The sequence below is a fragment of the Lissotriton helveticus genome, chromosome 5_1, assembly GCF_964261635.1.
Source record: "Lissotriton helveticus chromosome 5_1, aLisHel1.1, whole genome shotgun sequence".
NCBI lineage: Eukaryota > Metazoa > Chordata > Amphibia > Caudata > Salamandridae > Lissotriton > Lissotriton helveticus.
In genome coordinates this window covers 467,606,283-467,633,904 of record NC_136065.1, presented here as the reverse complement: position 1 = coordinate 467,633,904, position 27,622 = coordinate 467,606,283, and the positions used below count along the sequence as shown (strand labels likewise).

General features: G+C 46.6%; 1 protein-coding gene across 2 annotated transcripts in view; it reads right to left on the bottom strand.

Moving 5' to 3' along the window:
* The window catches only part of CHUK (component of inhibitor of nuclear factor kappa B kinase complex), a 559,943-nt gene that overhangs the window by 195,416 nt on the left and 336,905 nt on the right, over positions 1 to 27,622 (bottom strand). For both annotated transcript variants that reach the window (XR_013594756.1, XM_078642754.1), the window contains exons 12-14: positions 13,465 to 13,588; positions 3,448 to 3,599; positions 3,203 to 3,264 (exon numbers count right to left, since the gene is read on the bottom strand). Coding sequence is in view for 1 of the 2 variants with exons in the window: in XM_078642754.1 (XP_078498880.1) it covers positions 3,203 to 3,264; positions 3,448 to 3,599; positions 13,465 to 13,588 (338 nt within the window). In the remaining variant the exon portion in view is untranslated. The remainder of the gene's footprint in view (positions 1 to 3,202; positions 3,265 to 3,447; positions 3,600 to 13,464; positions 13,589 to 27,622) is intronic.

The following is a 27,622-nucleotide window of genomic DNA, read 5'->3' as shown; positions in this document are numbered from 1 at the left end:
TGTACACCAGAAGGTAGCGTCATGCGGCTCTATCAACTCCACTCCGCTGCAAAAGTGAGAACCTTTGCCATACATAGGCGCCACCTATGTGCACTCACATCAGTTTTTTTCTGAATAATGTCCACTCCCTCAGAAGCTGAACTCAGTACTAACCCTGTATGTCAATGTGTAGAACTCTAGTATTGGGACTTTTTAGGATGGAAAAGAGTCAATACCACTGAATAGGGAAGTAAAAGGGCGGTGAGGAATCTGCGGTTAGATTGAGTATCCACAAGAAAGAGCGTTATTGTTCTTTCGATAGATACTTCTAACTACAGATTCCTCATCTTGTGATTAGATACCAAAGCAGTACCTCCCAAGGTTTTGCGTCAGTGGAATGGCTCAGACAAAAAAGTCCTGCAAGACCAAACAGCCAAAATGTCCCTCCAGTCAAACCGGACTGTTGAGGCATTAGAGCTTGGTGAATATGTGCACTGATGCCTGACAGATGTCCAGGACCAGTAATCCACGTGCCAGCACGGTTGTGGCAGCCTTTTCCATGGTAGAATGGGCCCTCAGCCCCTTTGGAGGCTGCATATTCGCCATAGAGTAGCAGATCCTAATTCAGGGAACTATCCATCTCGATAAGGTCAGCTTCTTCACTGCATTGCCTTTCTTTGACTCAGAAAGTCCAACAAAGAGCTGATTGTCCTCTCTGTGGTATTTGGACCCCAGGAAAATTCCCAGATTTTACGTAGATCATACCAAACGATGGAGCCTCTGTTCCTCTTTCAAAGGATGAGGCTAGGCACAGAACGACGGAAGACTGATGGATTGGCTGACATGGAAAGCCATTACACCCTTTGGAAGAAAGGCTGCATTACTCCTGAGCACCAGCTTTACCAAAAAGTAAGAGGTCTAAGGGGCTGAATTCTCAGACCCTGAAGATCACTCTTGCCTTGGGCTGATGATATCACAATGAGAAAGAGCATCCTAAGGGTCATCAGCCAAAGGGACATCTGTGAAGCAGCTTAAAAGGGGTATGCAACAGGAAAGTAAGGACCAAGTTAGGGTCATACTGAGGCATCACATAAGGTTTCAGGGGAAACAAATGGACCAAATCCTTAAGCAAGTGCATCAAAAAAGGTGATATTAAGAGGGATGGTTAGTTTGGTAACCCCAAAAAAGGTGACAAGGCTGACAACCTTTCACAGTGCACGCTACAAGGACTTGGTGGGCAGAAAAAACAAACTTGTCCCAGTGTCTTGCAGATTTTGTGGAATGACACCAGGCTACCAAGATAACATCCACTACTTCGGGAGACAGATCAAAAGCATTCAACTGGCACAACTCAATCTTCAAGCATGGAGGTGTAAATTGGGTGCAAGGCCCTGCACTGTTGTGACACTGATGACCCTCCTGAAGCAGTTGCCCTATCGGAGGACAGATGCTCATGCCCAGAAGTTCCGGATACCAAACTCTCCTGGTCCAAACTGGAGCTTCTTGGATGACCTAGGACTGAGGGGGCGGGGCAGGGGTGCACAAATCCAGTTTTAGTGGACTTGTCTAGCCCGCCAGCTTCTTATAGGTCCAAGTAAAAGTTATCATCATGTTGTGGGGGAAAAATCCTCCACACCATCATCAAATACAGGTTGGCTGCGTTTAGAGTTCGACCCAAAAGTTGTTGAAATAGGCAAATTCTAGGTAAAGTCATCAACTTAACAGAAGGGATTGGCATCAGGAATGTAGGCACTGAACTCGTATGAGGTAGAGACAGATCGAGGTACAAGTACGACAGCACTATGGGCCCAACTGTTTCCTCCGGTATTGCAGGCGTCGACGTTGTAGAAAAATGGTGTAGATCGTGGCGTTGGAGTGAAATCAGCTCCAGATTCGGAGCAGTTCCTCGAAGTGGGTTCAGAAGATATAACTAGCACCAAGGGCATACCCACCAGAGATAATCCAGCAGGAGAATTTGTGGATGTATGGGGCCTGAAAGCTACTAGAGGGAACCGGTAAGGTGCCAAATGTACAAATCAAGGTTTATTTAAATACCATGATCTACTGTGGCACTACTGGACCTGCAAACTCTAGCTTCATCAGAATTAGTTGCAGAATCAGTTCTATTATAGGGGGCCAGGAAAGAGACTGGCGTGCACCAGGAAACCATTGCACCATCTTCGTGGGAGAGTTCGAAGGTTGGGACAAGGTTAGTTTAGCCTTCTAGTGCTTCTTCTTCGACTTGGACTCACCGGAAGGCTTGGAGTGAAGCAAGGATAGGTTGAGAGACCGGCCTAGAGAACGGAACCAGTTCAGAGGAATAGACTTTGAGTGGGAGCAGTCTTTACACACTTTTAGGCGATCACCCGCAACGTACAACTTGGCTCTGAGGTCTTGGATTGCCTTCAGATTGATCAGGGCACACTCCCCACACATCTGAGTCATAGCCTGACCTTAGACACCAGTGGCATACCTCGTAGGGATCTATCACAGACATTTATTTGCAATAGTCCTTATAAGTCTTAAAGCCTATGTTCTTAGACAGTGAAAATTCCCATATACACTGCATGAAATTAGACAAATACGTTCGTCAAAGGCCAAAAAAAAAAAGGGAGGACCTAGCTCAGGATATCCCAAGAAATACATTAAGGACGGAACTGACGTCAGCGTGCATGTTTGGTGTCTATGTATGGTTCCAGTCATCAGAGGAGCAAAGTCAATGCTGGCTGCACAACTCCACCTACCGGCATACAGGGGCTATTCTGAAATGTTTTCAAGATCCAGTCTGTTGTCTGGGTATATTCACAATGTGTGGAATCTGCAGTTAGAAGCATCCATCACAAATAAATGTTTCAAAGAGCATACACTGGACTAAGTAGTAGATACCAACACAAACACTATATGGTGCACTCAGGAAAACTTGGAAACCTGACAATTTCTTCTCTGCTTTTCATAAACCGAGCATTTAGGATCTTGAGCTACACTCTTGCTTATTAACTACTAATGCATGCCAGTTCTTCACTCTCATATTTTTAATCCATTTAATTGTCTCTGGTTGCACCACTTTTGTTAGGAGGCTGCTCCATGTAATCACAACCCTTTTTGGGAATTTCTATTCCTCTTCAGGTTTCAGATCAACACACGTGTGAATGATGAATGTTGACTGTACAGTGCTAAAAGACTGTCCTTTCACTAGTATGAACTGGATGACTTTGTCACGCACCTTTGCACTCTGGATTGCCTTTTCTTCCATTTCCTTCCAGGCTTTGAGCATCTTTTCTGAGGCTAAAAGAAAAGAGTTGTTTTAGTTCATTAAATTGGAATTAATACCAAAATATTCCAAGAACAGGGTTCCAACCCAAGTGCAACACAACATTCTACATCTCTTTGCGTGAGACAGGGTGGATGGGGAAGTGTGTAAGCAATCTGGGCCTGAAGAGAAAGATATGCCCTGGTGCTCATACATACATATTCCATATGCCATCTGGTCACTGTAGCGGTCCAGGTCAATGAGGATACTTTGCTGGAAAAAGTTTAGCTTAGCTCCGAGCTGTTGTGAGGCGGACACCATTGTGTTCTTCATTTTAGTCATATTAGCATTGTATCGGAGAAGGCTCAGCCTGCACCAGAGGAAAAAAAGAGAGATCAGCTCCATTTTCAAAGAATGGGGAGACAATTTGACATTCATATTAGTTTACACAGTTTCTCTTACAAAATGTGCATCCAGTACATTATGTGAACTTCAATCATCTCTTGCAGCCAGAAGCTCTTTTACGACCACTGCCTTGGGGAACAAAAACATCAGATGTTTGGTTTCCCAACAGGCAACAAATACAGATTGTGGTTTAAAGGTGTGTGGGCCTGCCTCAGTAGACAGTAAAGCCAAACTCTAGACACAAAGCCAACCATCTATTAACTGGCCAAAACATGATATGGTCTTGTAAAAACACTTGAGCTCACACACAAAAAAAGAACCTCAGCTTTGCCAATGGCTAAAACGAAGGCTGAGATGCAAATGGATGGCTTGCACATTCAGATTCAGATGCATTACTTACAACTTCTGATTAATCTGGAATAGTTTATAAAATGTGAATAAAACATGCGGCTATCAGCAGTAGAGATAAAGTGCCAATGGGTTTCATGTCAATATTACATTATTTTGTTCAGCCTTTGCATTGATCGGTGGCTTATTTTCTTCCATTTATAACTCATGGAGTGGCTGATAGATCACACACAAATCTATAATTACAAATCTAGTGTTATGGCTCAGTGCTTACTATCTATAACAATAATACTCCAGCAAAGGCATCCTCCCACGATTGAAACTTTAAAAAAAATTACCTGCTCACCAAACATTTAATTAAAAAATATATGTATATTTCTGTATAACGTTCCCATCTACTTTTGAAATCAGTTCTGAAAACGCAAAACTAAAAAAAAAATCGTATAAAACTTTGATAACTAGATAGAAATAAGTGCTGCTAATTTCAATTTTGTTTTCTGAAAGAGTGAAGCTTGTTATGGTTTGGAGCGCTGAATCCGAAAGAGGACATGTTACTTCCATTCTTTAAGGACTAGTCCGACATGCAGCCAACCTCCTAAGTGTTAGTTATGAATCTAAGGAGAACAAACATTCTGGATAACTAAGGCTAAAGGTGGGTATCGCTTGCTTCTCCAGCAACCTTTCAGACTCAGAATCATAACTCTGGGTTTGCCTACTGCTGTGAAATCTCTTCCACAGGGAACATCAGAGGTTTACATCTAAAAATAATTCATGAGGTTTAAACGGAGTGCAAGGTGTCAGCCCTGAACTAACCAGCAAAGGAAATACTGAGTGACAGAGCTTCAGTGGCAGCTTCCTCCGCCCTCAGTATGCCATCGGCCATAAGTCAGACTGGCTAGAGGGCAGTAAGGCTGTTGTGAACTAATGTATAGTTCAGTGGTGAAGTAATTCGGTCAACAGCCAGTTAGACTCTGTTATTTCAATTCTTATACTTTATTCGATATGAATATCATAAAGGTACCTACATTTTGATAAGAGAATAAAAAGTAGAAAGTTAGAAGGGACAATTAATAGCTATTTCATGAGATAAAATATGATTAAAAGACAATAAGAATATATATATATACAAGTTAAGAACAAATATTTTAACAATCTCTCATTCAGTAACAGTAATACACATACAAAGATTCTGCTCCTACGGGCTCTATACATTATTGCAGTTTAACAACTTGGAGCGGGTAAGCAAAGCACTTAATAGGTATTTAGCAACTCCACATACAACAACTAGAGAAATTGTATCAGTTAAGAGAATGCGAAGAGCAACCCTAAAATCTCTGACCCCTAACATCATGCATACTGGTTTCAACCATTTTAGTCTCGCTTTCTTGTATGCTTTACATCCAAACAGAAAATGCGGTAAGGATTCAATCTTGCATGGGCAGCTTGGACAGGTGCCGTCTAGAGCCCGCCTTCCTTTCCAGCCCTCCACAAATTTTTTTTGCGTGGAAGTGTCCCATACCTCATTTTTAAAAAGATAGCTCTATCTTTTGGTTTTTGAATGAAGTCTAAAAGAGGTTCAAACCTCCTAATGGGCTTATGCTCTAGGAATTGAGCAGTTAAGGCTCCCCACTTTGTACTCCTAAGTTCCTCAGTCTGGATCCACTCCCAGTAGATTTTCTTGATTACTTGTTTTGGCGGAGGGGACTGCGTGGTCCAAAATTCCGCCAGTTCCAACTTTGTGACCAACTGTCTGAGTTTAGTTAGCCACTGGATCTTATTCGCGCCGTTTGGTGCGATAAGTTCGTCCATCACCAGTGCGTAATTTGCTAGTTCTGGGGTCCTCCACAGGCGCACCCAGAACAGCAAAGGGCGGAGACGAACTATGTCTGATATCGAGCGTTTGCCCATATCATGAAAGAGTGGCTTCAATGGGGTTGAAGTGGGGAGAGAGACTAGGTCCCTTATTAACTTATTTTCAGCTCTAGTCAGGTCTATTATATTTTCACTACCTCATAGTTCAGACCCGTAAACTGCGGAGGCCAGCGCCTTTCCTTCGTATACTGCAAGCACAGGGGCTATAGGCCTACTTGCAGACATACGCTGACTCCTCAAAATAGCGCCAGACACTCTTCAGATTTATCAACATCTGGGAGATGTGGGAATCCCATTTCATTTTGTTGTTTAATCTACTTCCCAAGTAAATAAAATTCTCCACCACTTCCAGGGGTGTCCCATCAAGGGTAATATTAATTTTCTTTGCCTTTTTTGAGGGGGGCAGGACCATTAGCTTAGTTTTAGATGTGTTGATGGTCAGTCCGCGTTCCTCACACAACAAACTAAATCTATTCAGCAGTTTCTGGAGTCCGGAGGGAGTTTTGGACAGCAAAAGCTTATCGTCTGCGAAGAGGAGTGTAGGTGTTGTTTCTCCCGCCAGGACCGGGGCATCGGCATTGTCCTCCCTCAAATGGTCCACCACCCCATTAACAAAGAGGGAGAACAATGTCGGGGCCATGACGCAGCCCTGGCGTACTCCTCTATTCACAGACACCTTCCCTGTCAGCTGACCCTGCCTACCCCATCTAATCTTGGCGTAGTTGTCTTGATGGAGTTTAACTATAAACTCTAGTAGGTACCGCGGGAACCCCATATCCAGCAGCACCCTCCAGAGTTTATCGCGGGGCACCAGGTCGAAGGCGCTCTTTAAATCAATAAAGGCCAGGTATAGGTTCCCCCTCTTGATGGTTACAGTTTTCCAATATGTTGCCCAGAACCTGAATTCCTGGTCTATTGTGCCCACGTTCTTTCGAAATCCCGCCTGGAAATGGGAAAAGAAGTTCCGTCCCTCTAGCCACGTGTTTACTCTGTTTATAATGACCCTGCCAACTATTTTTTGAACGGCATCGATTAGGCTAATCGGCCTGTAGTTTGCCGGGTCCTCCCTGTCGCCTTTCTTATGAATTGTCACAACTTCGGCCCCCTTCCATGAATCTGGAACAGGATAGCCATGAAGGATTAGGTTCATTAAAGGGGCGATATAGTCGGACCACAGTTTAGGATCATGCAAATACAGGTCGCCCCGTAGCCCATCGGGGCCAGCGGGTTTAGAGGGGATAATGGTCCTGATTGCCTCAGAGACTTCCTGTGCTAAAAAAGGCTCTATTAATACTAGCTCCTCCATAGAGAGAAATGAGCCAATTTTCTCTATTAAATTCTTATAGGCATCCATAAAGTTGGTGCTCTTTTCATTAATGTACGACGGGTTACAGGATGTAAGTTCCATGGTTCCTGCTTCTACTAATTCTTTGATGCAGGTTAGACTCTCTTCTTGACATACCACCATGTCCCATTTTAATCTGCGCTTGCAGTTAGACGGAACCACCTCTTTTGTGGTCATTAGTGGGCCTATTGTCCCTGCCCTTTCATTACCCCAGCTAAATTCCATCCAGAGTGAGTTGTGATCACTATCATGTGTCTCCCTAACTTCCATGTCGACTAGTCTGCTCCACGAACCTATGTCGAGCAGGATATAGTCGATACGGGATGGACAGCTGAGTTTATTGTACGTCATCGCGCCGTTGGGGTCTGAGATTATTCTACCATTAAGGGCACGTAAGTTGTGTTCGACTGTCAGAGCATTTAATTGAATCACTCTGGGGGTCCATTTTTTAATTGGCGGTAATGATAGGGAGGGGATAGAATGTTTAGAGTCCTCTTCATTAAGACCTGGCAGGTCTTCCTCACTAAGGGGTTCATATGTACAGTTAAAATCTCCCCCTACAATAACTCCAGAGTTTGGGGGAATGGCTGCTAATTCCACGTCCAATATGGCTATAGTGGGTGAGGTCTGACCTCCCGGGGACCCTCTAGCATACACATCAAATAGCTCTACTGAGCTTCCACATTGGGGAGCCTTACAGAAATATGAAGTATATCCTGAGAAGGTAGAGTGTGCACAGACATTGTCCAATTCAGGGCCACACTAATCCATGCTAGCAAACCTGATGGACGACCCCTCCCTGTACTAGAAGCAGGAATAAAGTAAGTAGAGTAACCACACTTGTACAAGGGAGAAGTGCTCCAGGTTTCCTCGAACATGCAGATGTCAAAGCTATCTACAAAAGTGTTCCATTCAGGGTTTGGCATATTCTTTTGGAGCCCCGCTATATTCCAGGATAATAATTTGATAGTATTTGTATTTATATTTTCAACCCTCTCGATGTTGGCCACTTCAGGTGATACTCTTTCTCCTGCTATAAAGTGTTGATTTAGGGCGTTATCCACTTCCATGTTCTTTTCTTCCCCAGATGGGGCAACCTCATCATTAAGCTCATCATTAGGCTCCCTGGCCACCATATCAGAGAGGCTTATAGTAGGGTTGATCTGGTGCTTACATTTATCTAAGTGTATATATTCGTGGAAGGTTATCCAGATTAATATCCTTTGACAGTCAATCTATGTTATTGAGTCCTGATGCTTCAACGGGCCTGGGTTTGGACCATAATGGCATATATCTAATTTGGATGTTAGAGTACCTGGGGGGGCATGTCCTGAACTCCAAGGCTACTAGGTTTTCTGTAATTTCTTTATTTGCAAAATTTAATTCAATGCAGTCAGTTGCCAAATTGGATAAAGAAAGTCTTTTAACGTTGATGAAGTCCTCTCTGCTCACTGATTTGCACCCTCTTACATTGCGAAGCCAGTGAATGGCCTTGTTGCATATGGACTCACTGTTCTCATAAGAGTTATTGGCACCAAGCTTGGAGACCCCGGTCATGTAAACAGTGCCACTGGAGGGTCTATAAGATGTATCTGTGTGGTTGGTACTCCATTTTGTTCCCCCGGCCATTTCATTGACCCCCTGCGTGTCCCTATGCTGCAGTATTGGTCTACTCCCTTTTGCTATATCCGCCTATGAACTCTGCCTGAGAGGCATTTTGGCTACAGTGTGTTTGGCCAAGGTTTTAAGTCGTAACTCCCCTGTAGCTTTGGAGACTCCTGAAGTGGCTGGTTGGGTGCTGTGTTTAGTTGAAGCCTCTCCTCCTAAATGTTTTAGTGCGACTGTTTGCATAGGTGGGGTTTTTATCAGTGCTGATGTTACATGTGAAGACTTTATTTTGTGCAATTCCTCCCGGGTTAGCAAATCCGTTGTAGTTTTCTTTATAAAAGCTATATCTCTTTCCAAACTTTCTAGTTTCTTCATAAGTAAAACATTAAAATTCAAACATCTAGGGCAATTGTCCGGACTATTCTTCCTAGTCTCTGTGTCCTCCCCCAAGCCTTGTGATAGGACCTCAGCTAATTCTCTTGTTTCCCCTTCCAACATGGAAAAGCGATTAGAGCAGGTAATGCCAGCTTCGCATGCTGTTGGGTTAGAAGGCCCATCAACATCCCCCATTGATGTTGTCGACAAATAATCACTGGCATTTATGTTTACCCCCGTTTGTGCTTCTATGACATTTACCTCAATAGGGTTTATGGGGATGGTGGGTTCACAAAGGATTTCATCTACTATGGGCTTAAGTTTTCCTGTCTTAGAAAAAATAGCTGGAATCACTTTGTCCCTGCTCTTCAGTCCCCCTTCACCTATGGGAACAGGTTTCGCCATATAGCTTGGGGTGGGTGCTGTCAGTAAGATATTTTCACACTCATTAACAATGTTTTCAATGTTTGTCATCATACAGTTAGCCGCGGTATGCAATGCCTTTTTTCGACTTCCTCCTCTTTTTAGTTGTAATAATAGGGGCTCCCCCACCCTCCATTGCCTTCCTCTTGCCCATTGTTCTCCTCAGAGTTTCCTACTAAGTGTATTATATCAGACGAACCAGAGGAATACCGGCCAATCAGTCAAACCAGGGGGTGCTAAACCTATCTAGATACACAGTACCTTTTGATATAAATAGTCAGTGTTCTCGCACGTTGGAGGGGTGGCCCAGCCCAGCCTCGTCCTGCCCCGGACGGCCACAGACGGCCCGCCCTTTGCCCGGGCTTAGCCCGGCGCCGTCCCGTGCGTGTCTCGAAGGGAGTGCCGTTGATTTATGCGCCTCCCGGGTGCGGAAATGGGTGGAGGTGGGCGGGATCAGGAGCAAAGTCCTCTGGGGGCTGTAGTCCCCCCGCACGGCGGCCGCGAGATCTTCCGGTGCAGCAGCGGGGGGGGGACCAGCGAACACTAGCAGCCAACAAGGAGCCCGAGTGCCTGAGGGCACGAGTCCCGAAGAGTCTGTGGCCCAAGCAAAGATACAAGTTTCCCGCTCCCCCAAGGGAGCGCTGTTGATTTATGCGCCTCCCGTGCGCGGAAATGGGTGGAGGTGGGCGGGATCAGGAGCAAAGTCCTCTGGGGGCTGTAGTCCCCCGGCATGGCGGCCGCGAGATCTTCCGGTGCGGCAGCGAGGGGGACCAGCGAACACCAGCAGCCAACAAGGAGCCCGAGTGCCTGAGGGCACGAGTCCCGAAGAGTCTGTGGCCCAAGCAAAGATACAAGTTTCCCGCTCCCCCAAGGGAGCGCCGTTGATTTATGCGCCTCCCGGGCACGGAAATGGGTGGAGGTGGGCGGGATCAGGAGCAAAGTCCTCTGGGGGCTGTAGTACCACCGCACGGCGTCCGCAAGATATTCCGGTGCGGCAGCGGGGGGGGGGGGGGACCAGCGAACACCAGCAGCCAATAAGGAGCCCGAGTGCCTGAGGGCACGAGTCCCGAAGAGTCTGTGGCCCAAGCAAAGATACAAGTTTCCCGCTCCCCCAAGGGAGCGCCGTTGATTTATGGCCTCCCGGGCGCGGAAATGGGTGGAGGTGGGCGGGATCAGGAGCAAAGTCCTCTGGGAGCTTTAGTCCCCCCGCACGGCGGCCGCGAGATCTTCCGGAGCGGCAGCGGGGGGGACCAGCGAACACCAGCAGCCAACAAGGAGGCCGAGTGCCTGAGGGCACGAGTCCCGAAGAGTCTGTGGCCCAAGCAAAGATACAAGTTTCCCGCTCCCCCAAGGGAGCGCCTTTGATTTATGCGCCTCCCGGGCGCGGCAATGGGTGGAGGTGGGCGGGATCAGGAGAAAAGTCCTCTGGGGGCTGTAGTCCCCCCGCACGGCAGCCGCGAGATCTTCCGGTGCGGCAGCGGGGGGGACCAGCAAACACCAGCAGCCAACAAGGAGCCCGAGTGCCTGAGGGCACCAGTCCCGAAGAGTCTGTGGCCCAAGCAAAGATACAAGTTTCCCGCTCCCCCAAGGGAGCGCCGTTGATTTATGTGCCTCCCGGGCGTGGAAATGGGTGGAGGTGGGCGAAATCAGGAGCAAAGTCCTCTGGGGGCTGTAGTCCCCCCGCACGGCGGCCGCGAGATCTTCCGGTGCGGCCCCGGGGGAAACCAGCGAACACCAGTAGCCAACAAGGAGTCCGAGTGCCTGAGGGCACGAGTCCCGAAGAGTCTGTGGCCCAAACAAAGATACAAGTTTCCCACTCTGTTATGGATCTGTGTGGAGCATTATTGGCATGGATGTACGGTGAATGGCAGTCTTCTTTTTAAGGTACAGTTTATACAGTAAGGGTGCACTGCTGTTTATTGCTTTGTTCCAGGTGGTTACGTTTCAAGGTATCTTTCACAATCACTTACAAGACTACAATGCCATTCAATGCGCATCTTATGTGGCTATATGTGAGCAGAGGTACTGGGTGAGGTGACACATGCCTAGCCAATTAGATAGCTTGGAGCTATGATGTGTGTATGATTGTGCCAGGAGTTGTGTCTAATGTGCAGACAAAACAAGAACTGCAGAAGGATAGCCAGAGATGGCAGACAAAAGCAAAATGACAGTGGTGCAGAACCTAGAAGTATTTGGTAATCCTGTTAATGTTATCAGTGAATGACTACAAACCATCCTCTGATGACACCCACAAGTTGTTTTAATAAGCTCCTTGTAGAAGATAGGCTTTTGTTGCAGTTTACCTACCCCCACTTTGTGCCCTCTTTTTAGTTACTAGACGCTGATTTTAGACTCTGACCGTGCACTGAGGCCTGCTAACCATACCTCAGTGCTGCTTCCCTAGAACAAGATGTTGTCCAATTATACTACAATTGGCAAATTACTTTAGCACCCCTGTACGTCTCTAGTAAATGGAAACTCCAGGTACCTAGGCCAGGGGTTCTAGGAGGGTCCCTAAGGGCTGCAGCATATCTTTTGCTACCCTAAGGGACCCACATACAAATTCTACACAGACTGCCATTGCAGGCTGAGTGATATGGTGCAAACCATCAGTGAAAATACAAGAGGACACACTCCTGTGTGTCATTCCAAAGTCATCGTATCTAATATATGTAAGCAACCCTTACAGCAGGCCTCTGTGCCCTAAGACATTATATTTTATGTGAGCGCATATCTGCATGAGAAGATGTGCCCCTGTGATGTCTAGTCCTATTGCTAGATATCGCAAGTGGTCAGGGAAGCTATTCTAAAACCATGTGCTTGACACTGGTGAAAACTAGTTCTCGAGCTACAGCCCCAGAACCTCCCGAGGTGACCTATTGGTGTGGCCTTGGAGCTTGCCCCATACTCAGCTTAAGTTCAGTAAAATGGTCCCTTAAGTCGCTGCCAAGTGCCCAAATGCAATAGATGTTTTTTCCTACATAAGAGAACATGGCCAGTCCAGAAAAAGCACTGTGTGCATTTCTGCAAACTGTAAAAATTGATAACTTGAAAAGTACTTGCCCAATATCGATGAACTTGGTATCTAAATTTATATAAAAGTATGTGTTATTTTTATAAATTGGTGTTGGATTTCTTTATTGAGTGTGTGTCTTATTTACTGGCTTTGTGTGTGCAATAAATGCTTTGCACTACCCTCTGATATGCCTAACTGCTCGCCCATACTACTACAAAAGAGAGCATTGGGGTATCATTTGTGCCTCTGTAATTTCTGGGGGGTTTGCTGCACCTATTACACAGTGTACCTCTGTTTGTTCCACTATATATATATAAGGAGCCAGCTTCCTACAATCCTCCTCATGCAAATTCAAGATGAATTGTGCATAGAAAGAATGTGGATGAAAAAAGACACCAATGCTGCGAATGTACAAATGCAAATGTGGAAAGGATTGATAGTGCGGGGGGGGGGGGGGAGGGGTTTGAGATACCACATCAGCATTCTGTTCTGATGCATCTAATACTTTGCATGGTTTTCAGATTCTGGTCAGATGCTAGCAAGTTACCCTCCCTTGAAGAGAGTCCACGTGGTGTACTAGCTCCCAAATTCCTCTTGGAACACTGCCAATGGCAATTGTTGTTTAATCAGTGCAAAACATGTTGCACTTCTTAATTCGTTTACATAATGCATTGCCTTTTTTCCTTTTCTCAATAAGAACAAATTATGACAGCCACCATGTTAAAATCCAAACTAAGCACTCAACATCTGTAGATTTCAGACACAATGCACATTCTTTTAGTGCAGCTCTCTTTCTCTGGAAGAATCCGCATAGATACCCATTTGAAGGTTTTAGACACTTACATTGCAGCTCTTTGCCCCTGGAAGAGTCGGCTGTAGTCATCTTTCAATCCAGAAACGTAATGCACAGCTTCTGCCCACACTTTCCTAAGCTGAGCGATGGGCAACTGCGTTTTGCTGTCCTGAACTGCAGAATAAAGGTCATGTATCACAAGGGATTAAAAACAGAAATTGTTGTAACCAACGCATGCAATAGATCTGAAATGTACTGCATTTACACAGAACCAACGCCACTCTGAAAATGTGAAACCAACGCCCTACCTGGGGAGTAAGAGAATGTAGACATTAAAGTACAGACGGAATTTGATAAAGTGTGCTGTTGCATCCTATCCAATATTTGGCAGTGCATCAGTAAGCTGTGGTAGAGTGGGTTACAGGAGTCAAAAGCTTGTACTTCAAGGAGAGGTTAATGCAGACTGGCATCTCAGATAAATCACCAGAACACTATTTTTGGTGCAAGTGCATACTCTATCCTACCAACAAGATCAATGTATTTGATAGGGGGGCGTGGCTTCGGCGCGTAGCGGAATGGCTGCCTGCTAAGGGAGCTCCGCATGCCGGAACATTTGCTGGACGATTACCATCCTCTCTCCCCCCCTCCCCCTCCCCCCCCCCCCCCGAGGCATGTCGTGAAACCCCCCCGGGGTGTGCATGAACGGACATGGCACAGTGGGGTGAGATCTGTGCATTCCTAGCCCCGACGATACGCCTGTGGCGGCCGCATAAGCAGTTGCGGGCCGTGCTACAAAATGGCGTTGATCTCCGAAGCAGCCCTAACAGTCTGAAGAGAGCAAGCCCGCTGGCTGGGATTGAGCAAAAGCCGGATTTGGGCTGCGACAGGCACACCCGATGCTGACCCTGGTGGTACATGAGCGACACAGACACCACCGACGAGTGAGATGCTGGAGCCGGCGTGAACAATCTCCGGAGAAGAGGGAAGACGATCAACTCCCCACCCCCCGAAACATTCGGTGCAGATCTGGAGTGGCCGACCGCTCGGTGAGACCCGGCAGCTGACGGAAGCGCAGGAGGGCTGAACGAAGCGGACTTGCGGTGGGTGTAGCGCTGCTGTGGGTCGGGCCTGGTAGGTCCGAGCGGTCGCGGGTCTCGCGAGGTGCGGGCCTCGTAGGGGCATTGGCGCCTCGTGGGGCCTGCGGGGCAGTGCCGAGCTAGGCCGCGACCTGCGCGACGTGCCTAGGCAGGTTCTGTCGGGGCTGGTCTGGCCCCTGGCATTTAGAGGGGGAGTACTACTCGGCGGCCGTCTCTCTCCTGTTTTGCCTTACTAGTAGGCGAGCGGAGGCAGGAGGTCACGAGGGACCTCTCGAGAGCCGGGGTTGGAGGGAGCACTGACGGTTGCTGGGCCCAGAGGAAACTGTGCAGAGCTGATCTGGACTACTGGTGGCTACTAGTGGGTGACCGCGAGAGGCGGCCTTGTTGAGCGGGGGTGCGCTCACGTGAGAGGAGACCGAAGGCGACTGCAAGGTGGCTGTCTGTGCTGGTGACCTGGGTCGGCGACTATCTGGAGGCACCCAGAGGCCAAGCACGCACTCCAATATGGGCAAGCCAGAGCCGAAACAGGCCAAGCTTCAGTTCGAAAACAAAAGAGGGACCCGTGCTGCAGAGGGGGCGAGCGATCGGAATGACTCTGGTAAAGGCTCGGGACAGGCAGAGGGAGTGGACGATGACACCAGGTCCATTCTGTTAGAACTAAGAGCGGGTATGAAAACCATTGATAGTAAAATAGACGCTCTGGCCACTGGGCTTGATATGGTGAAGAAAAAGGTTGATAAGCATGAACACAGATTGGATGTCCTTGAAAACAAGATGTCTGATGAACACGATGCGCAGGCGGAGGCACGCACACAATTGCTTCCGATGGAAAAGGTGCTAGAGGTGATTAGTGCAAAGAACGAAGATTTAGAAGCACGCTCAAGGCGCAACAACGTGCGCATTATTGGATTATCGGAGACCACACCCATAGCCAAGATGGAACCTTTTATAGCGGATCTGTTGCGTGAGCTTTTTGGGCCTGTTCTCTCGGCTATGATGATTGTAGAGCGGGCGCATCGATCTCTGGGGCCGCGGCCCAAACCCGGTTCCCCACCACGCCCAATCATTGCGAGACTTCTGAACTATGCGGATAGGGACGCCATCTTGAGAGAAGCTAGAGCCAAAGAACCAGTGATGTATAAAGGAGACAACCTATCGTTTTTCCCGGACTATACTCCTACTGTTCAAGCAGCGAGAAAAGAGTTTGTGCAAGTTAAAAGATTGTTAAGGGAGGTGTTGATGCCTTACGCCATGTTATATCCTGCTAAACTGAAAATAACTCATGAGGAGCAGGCTCATTTCTTTACTGACGCGAAGTCGGCGCTAAAATTCACCAAGCACATCTGCAAAGTAAAACCACAACAGAAATCGGTGGAGATAACGATGCTAGAGGCGAGCCTGGACGACACGGACTAGGCCTTAGAGGGCTGATGCAGAAATGTGGTTGATAATGTGTAGTCATGTTTCTCTGAAGGGGTGACTGGGATCGGCACATGTTGAATATATTGCATGAGAAGCTGGGGAGGAGGGTCACGGCTTTACCCGATCTCATTGCGGAAAACCTCAAGGGGGGACCCATGTGCAGAAATACTTGTTACGTTTGGTTTAAGGCATGCTTGAGGGGAGAATTATGATTCCGGCAACCACACTGCGGTGTGAGTATTCGTTGCTTAGCCTCTCCCCCAGTGGGTGTTCCCCACATGACACATTGGATGGGTCAAGGTTTGTTGGGAAGGGGGGGCAGTGGGGTATGTTCTCGACCTAATTGGGAGGTTGGAGTGGGAGGGCGAAGATGAATGTGGGTGAAATGTCATTATTTGTTTTATTTCTGGTTCTTTTTTGCTTTATTTGGGCATGTCAAGGGAACACATGTTTGAGAAAGCTGATATATCTGGCGCTCATAGGGTTGCTGCCCCTTCCACGGAAGAAAAGCAGGTTGCACTTGATATTGTGGTTTATGCTCTTGGATGGTGGGTAAATGTAGGTTATTAACCTGGAAAGTCCGCGGCCTGAACTCCCCTAAAAAGGTGAGTCAAGTGATGGCGTATCTGAACAGACACACGGTACATATCGTTCTGCTGCAGGAAACGCACCTGACTAAACGCACTGAGCGTGCTATAGCGACTAGGTGGGCTGGTTTTACATGTGCTGCATCTTACTCCTCTTACGCGAGAGGAGTGATGATTTTGATTAAGAAAGGGGTAGACTTCCACCCACTGTACACACACGCAGACGACGAGGGTAGATGTGCAATGGTGTGTGGAAAGCTGTATGGTACACTGCTAATTATAATCAATGTCTACGGACCGATCTTAGATGATCCCTCTTGTATAGATTGCATGTGTGGTAAGCTGCGAGACTGTCCGGAAGCCCCTATCATATGGGGGGGTGATTTGAACATATACCTAGACGCTGCACTCGATAAGTCGAATCCCATGTCACATCGGACCCCCAAGGTAGCCAAACATATTCTAAACACAATGGAAGAATTTGGATTGAGTGACGTTTGGAGAGTGCGACACCCACAGACCAAGGAGGGCACCCATGCGACGCCATCACATGGTAGCTGGTCCCGTCTTGATTTTTGGTTGGTTGGATGTGAAGTGATGGAATGGGTGGAAGATGTAGTGCCCCTGGCCCGGACGTTATCGGACCATAACCCAGTGCGATTGGATGTGGTGTTCCCTGGGGGGGGGTAAAGCGCCCGTGATCTGAGGCGCTGCTTGATCCCATCTTCGAGAATACAGTTAGAGAAGCAATAGTACATTACTTCGCGAAAAATAAGGGGACAGTCGATGAGGCCTCTACATTGTGGTAGGCGTTTAAGTTTACCATCCGGGGGGTATGCATTGGGACGACTGCGGGCATATTGAAAGACATAAGAACCCAAATCGAGAATACAGAAAAAAAGTTGCGCGACTTAGAGAGGGACTAAACGGCTAGGCCGGATGTAGGTATACTGGCTCAAATACGGGAGATGACTCTACAGTATGATGAGCTGGCAGAAACAGAGATAAAGTATGTGTCGCGTAGGGACACGGCGAGGAGCTATGGCGAGGCGGGTAGACCGGGGCGCACACTAGCGCTCAAAATTAAGGAGCGACTGGACCACCCCCCTGTGAACAGAATAGTTGATGACCGGGGAGGTGAGCACCATGCAATTGTGGATATAGTGGAACAGTTTCAGGCGTTTTATTCTGAGCTTTATCAAACGAGAGGACTCGAGGCGTACTTGGAAGATATATCATGTGCATGGCTCTCAGACGTGCAGAGAAACTACCTGTGTCTACCTATTGATGAGCAAGACATAAAGATAGCGGTGGCGTCAATGGCTAATGGTAAAGCACCTGGCCCTGACGGGCTCACAGTGGAATTTTACAAAAAATATATTGATTTGCTTGCTCCGCAGCTCTTAGAAATGTATGCTGAGGCGTATGACACGGGTATGTTACCACCCTTTCTGAGAGAGGCACTGGTCATTACTCTGCTTAAGAAGGATAAGCCTCCAGACAGATGTGACTCTTATCATCCGTTATCGCTCATTAATGTGGATGCAAAAATCCTGGCAAAAATATTGGCCACTAAGTTACAACAATTACTACAGGGGTTGATATTGCCGTATCAAGCAGGTTTTATACCTGACAGGTCCACCTCCCACAACCTTCGGACAATTTTCTCCATGTTTCACGTGCTGGAGCCCATTCTGGAGGCGGCGGCGGTGCTACTAGATGCGGCCAAAGCGTTCGACTCTGTGGAGTGGAGCTATATGTATAAAGTGTAGAAACGCATGGGGTTCCCACCCCTGTTTATACAATGGATTGTCGTCCTGTACACAGCACCGTCAGTAAGGATACGAGTGGGAGGGTTGACCTCTGAGGCGTTTTGCATCACGAGAGGCACCCGGCAGGGCTGTCCTCTGTCGCCATTGCTGTTTGCGATAGTTCTGGAGCCCCTAGCATGTGTGATCCGTCAGCGACACAGGGAGACTGCCCTTAATTTTAATTATAGACTGGTGGCTATCTCATTATACACGGACGATATGGTGCTCTTTGTTCGAGAGCCAGCCAAGTACTTATCACAACTACTCCGTGAATATGTTCGATTCAGTTATCTGTCTGGCCTGCACATAAACTGGGACAAATCATACATAATCCCTCTCACATCCATAACCGCTCGACCTCACTTAGAATTCACATTGGTATGGTCCACGGACCCCGTTAAATACCTAGGGGTTTGGATACACCGCGACTCAGACGTGGTAATCGAGGAGAACTATGGAAGAGCGAGCTCGAAATTGGAGGATATGGTGGACACCTGGATAACATGGCCACTATCATTAGCAGATCGTATTGCCCTGATTAAAATGGTTGTCCTGCCTCGATTCTTGTACCGTTTTATGAATATTCCAATTGTGCTCTCGATGGAGTTCTTTAGGAATCTCCGTAGTCAATTGATCCGTCTGGCGTGGGGAGGTAAAACTGCACGGGTACAGTGGACGACTCTGACGAAAGGGTATGAAAGGGTAGGTTTTGCCGTCCCTGACTTCTATGTTTATTACCTCAGTGCACAAGCCCAATATGTGTTCTATTGGTATAGGCCCCACGCGTTCACGCCAGATGTCGCGGTGGAGGAAGGGGATGCGGCCCCTATCCCACTGCATAGTATAATCACTCACCGCACTCGGGGCCCGCCAAAATCTGAGATTAACTCAGTTGATGCTACGGTTTCAGCCTGGCAGAAGATAGGACTGGCGGGTAAATTGCCACTGTATGCAACAGCACTGCACTTGGAGCATCATGCGGCTATATCGGTCACGTCTGAGGGCCCATCCATGCGATTATTGAAAGAAGCTGTTATCAGGCACATGCAAGATGTATACCCGAACGGTGTCTTTCTTACGCAGGAGGCTCTTCAATATGTCAGCAATCAGTCACTGATGGTTAGATTTGCCGTGCACAGATTGAGACATGCTGCCCGTATCCACTATACTCAATATCCACAAGAACCTCCTACATTGCTATCTCTGCAGTTTGTACTCACCACACCTACTAATAAAAAACTGATCTCAAAACTGTACAAGCAGATTAAGGAAGAAACTGTGGAGACTGTGGATAAAAGCTGGGACAGATGGAACGAATGTTTATCGGATCCTATTACAGAGGCGGACTGGACTTATATTTGTGGTCTGACAGGGAAGCTCAGTATGAATGGAAATCTTAGAATTATACATTTCAAGTACATACACCAAGTATACTATACTCTGGCACGACTCCAAAAGTACGGCTTGCGTGCGTCCGCATGTTGTGACCGATGTGGGCAGGATGGGGCCGATTTTCTGCATCTGGCGTGGGAATGTCAGAAGGTGGGTGAATTCTGGGAGGCGGTGACTGGTTGCTTGGGTGAGATGGTAGCTGTGGCTATTCAACGCACTCCACTTGTGTGTCTGCTCTGCTGTGTGCCACACATCAAAGGAGTGAATGGGGTGTTTATACGTTTAGCGCTATTATTAGCAGCACTTAGGGTAGCCATAACATGGGGCAGCAAACGCAGACCTATGATCAAAGCATGGATGTCAGACCTGGTATACTGTCAAGATAATCTCACTACATATGCTGAAGAATTACCGATCGGTTCGAGACCAAAAGATATCTGGGAACCACTCGGGGCATATTTGTTGCGTAAATCTACATAGGAGTCTAGATTATAAGTGACACTGGAAGGGATGGGCTGCGCACCTAGAAACGCTGCGGAAGATTTTTGACTGTTCAACATACTGCTGAAGAACTTTGCAAAATCTGAACTGTGTGTCCTTTGATGTACTAAGATGGATTTGTTTCTTCTGATTTGTTTTTCTTTTTTCTTTGTTTATTTTATGGAACGGGGGTTAATTATTATTTCTGTATTGAATATTTAATGTATGATTTTAGAGTGGACCTCGCCTGTCCCATTGTTCAGAGACTGGTAGCTGGTGTATTTATTTCAATATATGAGGCAGACGGGACTTAATCTATGAATGTATTATGTATTTTTATGTTTCACTTTTTAGTTAAGTTGTCAACTGTGTATTTGATGATTATGTATCTGTATTTGAAATGAAAATAAAAAAAATAAAAAACTAAAATCTATTTGATAATGTGCCCCTTTGATATCCTTAATTTTTATTTTAAACATAAACAAGTTTTTTTCTTTATGAGAGGCACCCAAACATACTCCATTACAAATCTGATTTAGTTGCTTGAACAATTAAATACAATTAAAAACTCGTATAAATTCCACAACTGAAAAACTTTCAAAGTAACCTGGTAAATATGCACCAAACTTTACAATCGCAAAATATCCATAATGTGACTTATATGATAATCAAATGCTTAGCTAAGCCAACTCAGACCATTTCAACTTTCCAAAATAGAATCAGGGACAGAGAAATAGCATAAAACGTAACTCTTCTCGAACGGCTTGCAAATATAAATACCTTTGGTGCTTGCCAAAATGGCAACAGCTGACATAGGTAAAGTATGAAAACTTAGAATAGATTGTCAAAGTCAGTACCCTCGCCCAGTGATTCAATTTCACTATCACAGTACGACCAAAGTCTTTCTCTGGGGTCCAGGAGCTCATGGATAAATCGTATGAATTTAATAAAATGAACCATTTATTCCCCAGCAAGTAAAAAGAGTATAGAGAAGGTACCCACCAGCATCTCTTTTTGGTATAATAACAATGCAGAGGGTGTAGTATGCAGTATGTAACAAAAGGCAGGACGCTGAAACCCATTGACTATCTTTAACAGTGACGACACCTAATGTACGGCCTTCCAAGAAAGTTTAGGTTGTGTTTCATCAAGGAGAACAAGGTGGGTGCACCGGAAATCAATGATCTATTTTATTTTTACTTGGTATTTTTGTAGGCTGCTACACACCACAGTGCTAGAGCCTCAGAGGTTTGTGACAAGTTTGAATGTATGGAGTATAATAGTTAATAAACCTAGAGCTATATGAACCAGACATTTGTATGTATGGAGGATAATAGTTAATAAACCTGGAGATGTATGAACCAGACAATCAGCCAGCTGAAGGATGGAGTCTGGTGATAAGTTCCTGATAGGGAAAAACTCCTCTGCAGGCCTCTGGAATGCTGGGCTAGCTACCCTTGAATGTTGTACAGTGCTTTTCTTCCAGGGTACTTGACAATTATGCGATACCACTGGCAGTACTGCAAGTTGCTTTTGGTGTGTTCAATATCAATTGCACTAATCAATGAGAGCTGCAACCTGAATTGACTCAAAGTGTGCCCAATGTGGACTCTTGGAAGGTGGTGGAAGATGGGTAATATTCCACCAGTACGCTTAATTTCCCCTATGATGAGACTGTTTTCCAGCTCTCTCCAATAAAGGTTATCCCAGTCTCCACAAGTGGAGGTATGTCAGGGATATGTAATGCATGAGTGGGTTAGTGAATGATGGGGGCACTTTGACCACTGGTGTAAAAGTACACAACATGCTGCTGATCCACACCATTGACATCCCTGACTGTACATACAACTTTCCTATGTTCCCTTCTGGAAAATGTGCATCAGGTAGTTAATGGTGATCTCCAGCTTATTCAATTTGACAAATGCAACTCATCCATTTCCCGAGTTATGCTTAACATCTTTCATCTTGCTGGAGAGCAACATTTTCATCCCTCCAAAAAGAATGACCGTACAAAAATAAAGGTGGTATAGACCCATCATTCACATTAGGTCACTCACTAATGTAGATTCATCAGCATTTTCATCCACTGGAATTTTCGCCGTTACGAATCAGACAAAACATAAATGAAAGTTTGTGCATAACACCATTTACCACTCCAAGGATAACATACCACCTTCCTCTGAGCACCACACAGATTGCATCACCTCTAATTAAATATAATACTTCTCCAACATTATTCTAATTGACTTTAACATTTCTTAGAATGTAAACAAAAAAATAATTGAAACTAAAAGAAATACGCTCACTACACAAACACAATATTGGTCTTGCTGGCCCCCACATTGTGAGAAATACACGGATGATATGTCCTCGCCCCACCCCAATCACCATTAAGTTTGAAGACCCATTTAGGATTGATCTGCACACTCTGTATTGCCATACAACAGGACTACATTAACAAGTGTTGCTCTAAACAAACAAAAATATGAAGAAAATACTGAAAAACATTGTCACCAACACTTTAAAGAACTCAAAAACAAATACACATATTCAACCATCCACACCTCTACAAAGGAATTTATGAATAAGCCACTCCAAACACTATCTACAAGCTTGATGCCCCCATACATAAATCTTTCAGGCAAAAAAATCTCATGTTTGTCAACATGAATCTGAACTCCGCATCCCTACCTGGCGGCTAAATCCAGAGTCCCTGGAGGACCAAGTGTTACTATACGAATTCAGGGGCCTTATTACAACATATTTTGCGGATAATGTTCACTCCACTTACTCCAGGGTAACGGAATGGGAGGCCTTTAAGGCAGTAATCAGGGGACAATGTATGGTGGTGTCCACTGGAGTGCGGCGAATACTGCTTACAGTTGTCGAGAGGGCTGACATTTTTTCGGGTAGCTTTAAGTGGCCAAACTTTAAGTTTTCAGGAGCCATGCTGTGAGACTTAAGGATTCTGGTTCTGGATGGAATACCTTTCCTCCTTGCATTGACAACAGGTCTTGTCTCACTGGTAGTCTGTAAAACCTCCCTGGAGCCAGGTGTACGAGTTCCGAGAACAACATCTGTCTTGCCCACTGTGGAGCAATTAGTATAAGTGTCAGGCTGCTGCTCTTGCTGATCACCTTGTGATATGCAAATTTCCGTGGTCAGTTTATCGACAGTGCATTACCGTGTGATCGGTGACAATGTTGTCTGGAGGCAAAAAGTTGCCATTTTGCGTTCTGGTGAGTTGCGAAGAGTTGCCATTTTGCGTTCTGGGGAGTTGCGAAGAGATCTATTTCTGGTGTTCCCCATTTGTGAAAGATCTTTGAGAGTACTGATTGGTTCAGTTCCCACTCGTGAGAGCATGACACTTGTCTGCTTAGTCTGTTTGCCTCTGTAGTGTTTATCACCGGTAGGTGGATCGCAACCAAGTGTATCTTCTTTGGATGGCCCAGATCCATACTTCTTGTGCTAGTTGTGACAGTGGCATTGGCTATGTCTCTCCTTGTTTGTTGATGTAAAACATGGTGGTTGTGTTGTCTGTTTAGAGCAATATGGATTTCCCCCAGAGCGCTCATTGAAAGGCTTTTAAGGCTCGGGAATACTGTCTTTAGTTCCAGGAAGTTGATGTGTTGTACTGAATCCTGGTCCTTCCAGACAGCTCATACTTGTCCTTCCAGACCCCCTGACCTTGAGGTTGCCTGTGCGCGTCCCCATTCCTTCTGTGAGGCGTTGGTTGTTATGATCTCTGTATTTGTTGGCTGCATACATTTCCTTCCTTGTAATATATATGTCTTGCTCCACCACGCTATTTCTTTCTCTATTTTCTGTGCGACAACCACTAGATCTTCCAAACTCTATGCTGATTGTGACCATTGATTCTGCAATCATTCCTGAAGTGGTCTCATATGCAGCCTTGTGCGTGATATTAACGGGATGTAGGATGCCATCATTCCCATCAGCTTCCCCACCAAGAGCTTGCCCCTTCTGGTAGAGTTGTGTCTCCTTCAGGAGGACCTTTACTCTCTTCTCGCTTGGGAAGGCTTTCCCATTTAAAGTATTTAGTCTTGCCCCGGGAAGATCATTTCTTGTTCCGATTAGGACTTTTCCATGTGAATGGAGAATCCTAGCTGGAATATTGTTAACACTTGTTACACATGCTGTTTGCATGTTTGGTATGAATTTGCTCTTAACAGCCATTCGTCCAGGTAGGGGTAGACCTGTAGTCACTATCTCTGTACGTGTGGTGCTACTGTTGCTACGCACTTTGTGAATACTCTCGGTGAAGATTTTATGCCAAAGGCCAATACCTTGAACTGGTAATGTTTATTGTTCATGATGAATCTGAGAAATCTTTTGTGGCTTGCATTCATGGGTGTGTGTGTGTAGATAGGCGTCTTTTAGATCTACTGTGGCCATAAAACCCCCAATTTGAATTTGTGGTATTATCGCTGGCAGTGTAGTCATTTTTAGGTCTCGCCCTGCGATTGCAGGCCAAAGGCCTGCTGTCGCAGAGCGAGACTATTGTTATCATTCCGGCTTTCAAGGACTGAAAGGGAAACGGAGAGGACAACAGACTGTCACGCGCACGCAGCAGCAGCAGCAGCAGCCTGCCGGGATCAGGTCGCGCGCATCAACAGGCTCTTCACAACACATGCACAACACACATACAGCCCCCCCCCCCCCGCATACACACACACATACATACATACATACAGAACCCCCCCATACACACACACACACACGCACACACACACACACACATACACAGAGAACCCCAGGCGCTTACACGCACATCCCCTACCTCGTCTCGGCGTCTTCGCGCTCCCTTGCCCCCGCTCCTCTGGTGCGCGCGCACCACAGGTTTCGATTCCCGCGTCGGCTCCTCTACAGCCAATCAGGATTCCCGCGTCGGCTCCTCTACAGCCAATCAGGAGGCAGAACTCCTTTTAGAGATGCTCCCTCTCTGGTCCGCTACCATTTTTTTCTTTAGGTCGAGCTCTCTCGACCTATTGCTGTTGAGTTGGCTCTGAACGGAGACAGACCTGTGCACTCGCGTCGATTTGACATCGTGGACGCGCATGCCCAGCCTCCCGGAGCCGTGCACTCCTGCTCCACATTCTATTGTAGATCCTGTATATTGTATATATATATATATTGTAGATATTGTATAATCCCTCTAGTTTACTTCACTGCCTGGAGGGTGCCGCTGGATCAGGACGCACCTGCAAGACGAACATTGCTCGCCGCCGGGGGCCTCAGCATCTCGCCCTGCACCCTCCGCTGCTGTGTTTCTAGGCTGTGTGTGGTGGGGCGGCCCATTGGATTGGAGCCGCGCCCCTCTCGTGACTCCGCACTTTGTCAGGTTTTGTAGAACTTCGTTTGTTTTGTAGGGCCTGCCCCTGATTGTGATATAAACCTTGAATGGCCCCGTCCATCCTCCACGCCCCGCCCTTGATTGGCCCATGGTTTGATTCATCTCGCGTTGTTCCACCCCTTGGTGTGCAGGGAAAGTTGTCCCGGCCCCTCCCTCTCTGCACGGTGGATCCGCAGGGGAACTTGCAGGTTGTTGCTCCCTCCGCAGGGCGGGGTGTACAGGGACAGCGCTCAGGCTGTTGCTCCCGTGCCGCTCGGCCCCTGTGGCGCTGCAGCTCCCCCCACCATGTGAGAGCGCCCTCCTGCCATGGGCAAGGCCCAGCGCAAGAGGAGCCCTGGGGCCCGAACCTCTGGTTCTTCGGGAGGAGAAAGCCAGGTAAGGAGGGGGTGGGGTTGTGAAAGGCTGGTCTCTCCTCTTCGTGCACGTCCTTAAATCCTCGAACAGCACGGCCCATCGCCCCCCACCCCACGGAGAAACTAGCTGCCCCAGACTGCATTCCCACACCTTCAGCATTGAGCCCTACCCTTGTTACTCATATTGCCATGGTGAGTGACGATAAACATCAAATACATACATTTAGACAATGCATCTAAACTTGGACTTCAGTTTTTAGGGGACAGGTAGTAATTACATTTCTAAGGAAAGATGTAGAAGTATCTAAACACATCCCATAATAGTCTCTTGGCAGTAAAACGCTCAAGTGTTGCAGATTAGTTTAGGAGAGTTAGACAAATATCAGTATAGGCACAGATCACGCAACCTGCAGCGGTTTTCCGGACAAAGGGTAAACACATGAGTAAACAAGTAGCTAGAAAGTCAGTAGGTTTGACTTTTGTATAGTACACACGCTCCAGGCATACAATTCCCCCCACCCACACACAAACTGATATAAATGAAACATGAATGCAAATAAGCAGACCAAGCAATATACCCACACATATTTAACACACAGACCAGCACGGCTTCAAACATAAGCACTGTGGAGAGCCACCCAGCTTCTACGTTCAAATGTATCTATTGCAACCCTCGAGGCCGGGCTCGCCCCAAGGGTATAAATAAATGGGCTGAAGGTCGCTCTGAGCCTTAGCCGAGATATAGGTGGTGTGTGAGCTTCAGCTTCTTCAGCGGACCATATAGGCCTGGATGGCCATTGCTCAGGCCACTTCACACTGGTAACGAGGAGGTATGACCCCTCACTTTAACTCTGTTGCAATCCTTGCTCCTGTGCCGCTACCAGCAGGGGCCGTCAACCGCACTGCTAACGCCACCCCTACCTCCAGCTCCAGCGCTGGGCCTGCTTGCTACCCATGGCCACGGCAATACCCTGGCTGGAGATCTCCTGGTGCCTGCCCGCTTGCACCCTGCTCCAGGTGTATCGGACAGCTGTCTCTAGCTTCGTGTCAGCCATCTGCACGGTTTCGGCCGGTTCTACATTCGTTGAAGGATATGGGAAACCCAATAAACCCTTGTAGGTATGGGCAATGAACAATGCAATGTGAAGGAGTCTACAAGGGATTTTGTTTCCAGTGCCAGAACCTGCCGGATCACGTACTTCGCGGATCTCATGCTGGGAAATAATTTTGAATAACTACGTATTCCGAGAGCATTCCAACATTGATGCTGGATTTCTCTATCAAGAACATTAGATTTGTTCTGACAGATCGACAGCTTTGCGGTCCTGACAGCCATCCTGTCACTAAGGTCACATCCATTGTGTTTTCCCCATCAATCTCTACTTAAATAGAAGGGGCTTTTCCTGCATAAATCAATTGTCCCGATGATGGTCTTATAGACTTAAGCTGCAAAGACCGAAACGTCGACTTCTCCATCAACTCCAAAGAAATGTATTATCTGAAGAGTAAAGTTTATTCACTGTTGGTTTTAGTTGCTCTCTTTTATTTTAGGAACTGATGTATGTTATGAACTGTTTGTTTAATTGATCTAGAAATCTTTTCCTGACACTTTGCTATTGATTTATTTTCTGTATATGTATGTATCCCCTTGAACTCATTTTTTATATATAAAATATACACATTTTTTCAATA